This window comes from Phalaenopsis equestris, unplaced genomic scaffold (assembly GCF_001263595.1).
Source record: "Phalaenopsis equestris unplaced genomic scaffold, ASM126359v1 Scaffold210191, whole genome shotgun sequence".
Lineage (NCBI taxonomy): Eukaryota > Viridiplantae > Streptophyta > Magnoliopsida > Asparagales > Orchidaceae > Phalaenopsis > Phalaenopsis equestris.
In genome coordinates this window covers 24470-31539 of record NW_018229296.1, presented here as the reverse complement: position 1 = coordinate 31539, position 7070 = coordinate 24470, and the positions used below count along the sequence as shown (strand labels likewise).

Genomic DNA, 7070 nt, shown 5'->3' with positions numbered 1-7070 from the left:
TTGAACTAATTCACTCTATCCATTCACTATAATTTCTTGATAAGGAGAATGATGGTTTCTTATATATTGAATATCACAATTAAACCCTCATTAGTATCATTAGTTATTTAATAGTTATTAAAATTATCTATTTATTTTAATTGCCTATTACTGACAGATAAGCAAATTGAACTTCGTTGTTGTGATTAAAATATTATTTTTCTAAAATCTTAGTTCTTAGTTCTAACCACTCCCTATGGGATCGATATCTAGGACTCCATTAGAGCCCTATATTACTTGAGCGATACGTATACTTGCGTTGATAAGTGTGACATTACAATTATTGAATATTCATTACATCCATATTTATCTTGTATTTTAAGCATATAAAAAGTCGCTGTCAAGTTAGGTTGATACATCTGCTTTAACTTGATTGGATTTAGCCTTTTGTTCCTGATTACTTGTGTCTGAGAACCCTTAGCTTCGGCTTTAGAGGGTTACACATGATTAAACAGATCTTTTGATCTTCCATTAATGAGCCCCTTATTTCTCTGCTGATGGGCCCACTTAGACGTACTTTCTCTTAGCCTATAGGATGTAATCGAGATTCGTGTTAGCGTGTTTTTAATTTATTTTATTAAAAACTATAAATTTTAACATTTCTTAGAAAAATAGAAAACTGTCAAAGCCTGTGTGAGAGTTTGAATGATAGATCAGGTCAGAATTAGTCCAAAAAAAAATTTAGAATAATGCTAATATAAAAACTAACATAAAAAATAATACTAACTAATCCATATTATGTTGTCAATTACCACTCTCAAGGCCAATTTTTGTGCTATCTGTTCCTTTAACTCAATATCCTCAACTATTGCTAATCATTTTCACATCAAATGCACTTCTTCAATTTGGTATGTACGCATGTACATACAAACCACCCAATTCCTATGTGTTTACATATCTAAGCCCTAAAGTTTATTTCTTACATTTATACCACCCAAATCTTTCATTTCACATAAAAAAAAATGTAACCATGTAAACTTTTTTTTTTTTTTTTAAAAAAAAATAAAGTGCAACTTTCAATGCATAAGTATAGTAGTATCTATGTAAAAATGGAAGTATAGGTGTCAAATATGTAAATGCATAGGAATCGAGAGGTATTTATGTAAATCTACCATTATTTTCTTATTATAATTATTAATTTTGTTTTGCTCTCACGCCTGGCTGCCTAACTTCAAATAATTTTATGGAGTTTGGTGTGGATGGGCAACAACCAAAAGTTAGCAATTATAACATAGAGGGGCTTTTCCGTAAATTTTCTTAAAAAGTGTTTCCTCTGCTATATAAACAATATAACTGTTAACCTTTCAATCTTTGGGCAGTTACTCAGTATTTTATTTGTAGGCTGAGGGAACTAGAGCGTATAGGCAAAGGGTTTTTGTTTCCTGGATTTTATTGTCAAAATAAATCTTTATTTCTAGTGTCATTTTAATTATTAATAAAAGAGTTCTATGTTTCCGATCCACCACAATTTAATTAGCTTCTTAATTAAGAATCTCTTAGCTTCTTAATTAAGTATCCCACCTACCGCTCATCTACCACACCCAACTACCGGTCACCTACCACATCCCACCTATCGCTCACCTACCTCCCACCTACCGCTCTCATGGTTTCTATAAATAGTTTCTTTTGGTTTAATGCAAGCCAACCAAGACCAAACCAAGTCCTCTTGAGAGCTAAGAGAAAGAGAGAAAGAGAGAGAGAGGAAGGAAGAGAAGAAAATAGAGATTTTCTTATAAACGTCGAGGCGCTCGACGATGTAATTCCTTGAAGAAATAAAATCCTTTGCAACTCCGTGGACGTAGAGAAATTTGCCGAAGCACGTAAATCCATGTGTCACTCTGGTGTTGTTTCTCTGTGTGCAATTTTACTCGTTTCATTTTTACTTTATTGCCGTTGTTTTTAACAACAACTGGTATCATAGCTTTGGTTCGAATATAAGGGAGAATGATGGGCGGAGACGAAATGATGACATCGGAGATCGAGAAGTTCAATGACACAAATTTTGCTTACTGGAGGATGCAGATAGAGGACTACCTCTATGAGAAGAAACTTCATCTTCTATTATTGGGAAAACGACCAGAAAAGATGGACGAGGCAGAATGAAATCTGTTGGATCGACAGGTTCTGGGGGTTATACGATTAACCCTGTCGAGATCGGTTGCCCACAACGTCATCAAAGAGATGACTATTATAGATCTCATTGCAGCTTTATCAGGTATGTATAAAAAGCCATCGACGAATAACATGTACATCTGATGAAAAAGTTATTCAACTTGAAGATGGTGGAAGATGTGTCTGTTGCTCAACTCCTAAATGATTTCAAGACTATCACAAATTAATTGACATCTGTTGAAATTGATTTTGATGATGAGATATGTGCGCTGATATTGTTGGCTTCTTTGCCAAATAGTTGGGAAGCCATGAGGATGACAATTAGCAATTCTGCAAGTAAATCCAAGCTGAAATATGATGATATTCGTGATGTGATTTTGGCTGAGGAGGTGCGCAGAAATGATTCTGACGAGACCTCGGGTTCGAGTTCGACACTGATTGTTGATTCCAGAGGGAGATCACAAGACAAGCTCAAATCATGGAAGATCAAAATCAAAGTCAGGTCTGCAGGCAACCTGCTGGAATTGTCTGCTGGAATTGTGGTAAGGCACATAAAAAAGAACTGCAGAAATCCTAAGAAGAAAGAGAATGATGGCGTTAATGTTGTAATTGAAGAAATACAGGATGCACTATTTCTGACAGTTCACAGTTCTGTTGATGGCTGGATACTAGATTTAGGGGCTTCCTTCCATACATCTTCCTTCCAGGAGTTAATGTGAAATTATGTTGCAGGTAACTTTGAGAAGGTACATCTGGCTGATGGAAAAGCTCTGGACGTGGTGAGGATGAGAGATGTTGATATTGCACTATCTAACAAGAGCAAATGAACTTTGCAAATAGTCAGACATGTTCCTGAGTTGAAGAGAAACCTCATCTCTGTTGGGCAACTTAATGAGGGTGGTCATTCAGTGGTGTTCTCATATAGCACCTGGAAGGTTACCAAAGGAGCATTAGTAACATTAGTAATGACTCAATTAGTAATGACTCAGGGTAAGAAAACTGACACACTATAAATGACTACAGGTTTACTCAGACGTGGACATATGAGTTAGAGGTGTATTATGGGGAAGTAGAAGAAGGTCTATTTTTTGAAAAGTGGCAGAGCGCCAAAGGAAGGAAAATCGAACTTTGTACAAAAAATGGTGGAGAACCACAGAGTTATGAAAAAATCTTGCAAGATGAGAATTTGAGCAAGTGAGAGCTGACCAAGAAGGAGGAAACGAATTCCCTGTCAGGGAATCGGACTTAGGAGCTGACAGAACTTTCATCAAGGAAGAAGACATTGCACAATAGGTGGGTGTACCGGGTGAAGACTGTGTTTGGTGACAATAAGAGGTACAAGGCTGTACTTGTTGAAGACTTAGGAGCTGACAGAACTTTCATCAAGTAAGAAGACATTGCACAATAGGTGGGTGTACCGGGTGAAGACTGTGTTTGGTGACAATAAGAGGTACAAGGCTGTACTTGTTGAAAAAGGCTTTCAGCAGAGACAGAATATTGTTCATGCAGTGGGAGTTGTAAGCATATACAAGAGTAACCCAGGAAAGAGCTTGGTGGTACGAGACTACGTTGACAGTGATATGTCAACTGATGGTGTTACTCGTGAGAAACTAAAGTTGTGTTCAACTTCAGCTGGTCTTCTAGCATGAAAACAAGAGTTTCGAGTTGCAGTGGTGGAAGATATTATGTTTGAGGAAAAGATCGGTACAACTAGTATATGATGCAACTAGTAGGTGATGCATTTAGTGTTCTAATCTCCAAATGGGAGAATTGTTGGCTAATGTGGAGACCCGGTCCACCGAATTTAATTAGCTTCTTAATTAAGTATCCCACCTACCGCTCACCTACCAAACCCACCAACCCCACCTACCCCTCACCTACCACATCTCACCTACCGCTCACCTATCTCCCACCTACCCCTCTCATGGTTTCTATAGATGGTCTATTTTGGTTTAATGCAAGTCCAGCAAGACCAAGTCAAGTCCTCTTGAGAGCTAAGAGAAAGAGAGGAAGAGAGAGAGGAAGGGAGAGAAGAAAATAGAGATTTTCTTGTAAACGTCGAGACACACCGGTGTATTTCCGCGAAAAAATAAAATCTTCTGTAGCTCCGTAGACATAGACAAATTTGTCGAACCACATAAATCTGTGTGTTGCACTAATGTTTTTATGCGTGTGTTTTTTCTCTGTGTGCAATTTTACTCGTTCCATTTTTACTTTATTGCCGTCGTTTTTCACAACATGTTTCGTATAAGATTTTCATCAGTTCTTATGACTTTGTTGTACATACATATAACACATATAATATTTTCTTCATATGTCACATGCATCATCATTATACCTAAATTTTGATGAGAAAAAACAAAAGCTAACATTTCTAATAAATATATTGGGCATTTACATATATACCGCATAATTCTAATGTATTTACATATCAAAGGCTTAAAATTTTCATTTTTACATTTATAACCCTTAAAGTTTTGCATCACATTATACATACATACATACATATAAATATATATACATACATATAAATATATATACATACATATAAATATATATACATACATATATGTATGTATCTATACATATATATATAATGAAGAGCTTGACCTTTCCTAATATCTAGATGTTCCTCAAAGCGCGATTCAGATGAATCCAATTTGGGGTTGATTGTCTATGGGGAGTCTTTAACAACCATTGAAGTTGCCTCCTTTGCTGCCTACCACTCATTATTTGTAATATTCTATTGAGTGAAGTAACCATTTTCTTTAGTTGAAGGTTGAAATATTAATATTTACTAAATATTTAGATTTGGTGTTTTGCGAACTTATAATAATTGCATTGAACATGATAATTTCAAGTTTCTAAAGTGCCTTAAAATAAAGGGTTCTATTTGTGGATCTTGTGTAATTTAAACATTCAAATTTCATGCATGCTAAAAATCTAATCAATTGATTTAAAGTAACTGAAATCCTTAAAAAAAACTTATCAAATGCCATTTTCCAAATGATGCCCCCTAAATGAATGTTAGTAAAAATCCTATTTGTTAAAGTAAGCCATGAGTGTTTGTAAAAATCTTTTAAAATTTCACAAAAAAAAAAATGAAATTAAATGAATTTGAATAAAATAATTTCGAATTTCAAATATAATTTAAAATGATAACTTTTTTAAGGTTTTAGGATTGTACGAGATATCAATACGATACACACCCAGATGAAAGAAAACAACTGATAATAACGTAAGAAATTTTTGCGTGGAAAATCATGAAAGAAAAGACCATGGGGCTTGACCCAACTGAAGAGTTTTACTATAAAATGAAGATTACTATTGCAACAACTTATCTCACAAGTGGGAGAGGACTGAATTTCCTAAGTTATAACGTTGAGTTTGCTGAAGAATCTGTTACTATGAACAGACAAGAACCGATAGTGATTGGTGGTGTCTCGTCGGTAGTGGTCAACGGTGGTTGATAGTGATTTATGACATTCAGTGGTGGTCGATGGAGTTTGGTTGTGATCAACGATGGTCCGTGGTGATCAACATGAGTTGGCGATAGTCATCAGAGATTGACAGTGACCGACGACGATCAACGGTGTTTGATGGAGGTTAGATGGACGGTGGTCAACAGCGATCTGCGAAAGTCGACGATGGTCAGCTGTGATCAATGGAGGCTAGTGGTGGTCGACGACAGTTGGCGATTGTGGTGCTAGGCTTCAACTCATTCTCGAAGCTTTAAGTTCTCTTCCGCACTCATGAGAGAGGTGAGATTCTATTTATATAGCTCTATGTGAAATTAATGCAGGAATATGAATCACTTTGATCGGACGGTCTGAAGAACTTTCTTAATCAAACAACATTCGCTGGACATATGAGTACCTTAGAGATGTGGAATTGAGTGATCTTAGGCTCGTTAGATTAATTTTATGGAGACACTTAATTCAACTATAAATTTATTAGATTGACATTCATTTGACCTCCTAAATATGCTCCAAAAAAGTGCTTGGATTAGACTGATTTTGATACCATTAGATCTTTCTCATTGAGATCATCATTTTGATTATTTCTAATTAAAGTTCTAATATTCTTTTTGCTTAAAAATTATCTTGAGATGTATATTATGCCTCAAGAAATGCTGAATTTGTTGATGACCTATCAAGCATCACATTAAAATTGGGCTTACCTTTTCTAACAATGAAATATTAATTTTTAAGGCTTGTTTTAAATTTAAAAGAATTTTTTTTTTCATTTTTTCTTTTATTTCGAAGTATTAATAGATTACATTGACTAGAGAATATTACAATTTTTGTTTTAATTTCAATTTTATTTCAAAGTTTTAATAAATCAGAGAGCCCAATTATTACATATGCGGATCAACAGGCGTGCCAGTCCTTCGATTTCTAGTTCTTCGTCGCATGCGTACCATTCAAAAGTTCAAAACAACCGTCCAATACACATATTTAACACATTATAAGTTCCATTTTGCAATTTCTATCTTCTTTTTAACACTCCCTACATTTTTTTTTATAATTCACAAATTCTTCTGAAGTCAATTAAAATAAAAATAAAAATAAAAAACAATAATCAAAGTTCGCTGCTCATTCAGATCGCCGGCAGCGACTCCGGCCGCAAGTAGAAATCCGGCAGATCAAAAAGTCCGGCATCAAAATACGCGGTGCTTCCTTCCTCCGCAGAACCAAATCTCTCCTCCACCAGACTCCCACCGAAGTCAGAAAACCCCTCGTACCACCCCGGGACCCCATCCTCCTCAAATCCCCAGATCCGGCCAAATCCCTCCGCCGTCTCAGCCTCCTCCTCCGGCGAAGACTGCCCCGCCGGCGGAAGACCAAGTTCATCGTCCGACGCCTCAAGCAGATACCCGATCTCCATCTGCCTAGCCTCCCCCACCCCCCCCCCCCGGC

General features: G+C 36.2%; 1 protein-coding gene across 1 annotated transcript; it reads right to left on the bottom strand.

The window, feature by feature from the left end:
- Positions 1-6607: 6607 nt before the first annotated feature.
- On the bottom strand, positions 6608-7053 carry LOC110036726 (the record flags this gene model as incomplete). Its single annotated transcript, XM_020741237.1, is given in 1 exon segment — positions 6608-7053. A coding segment is annotated over 1 exon segment (303 nt), but the record flags the coding sequence as incomplete, so codon positions are not given.
- Between the last annotated feature and the right edge of the window lie 17 nt (positions 7054-7070).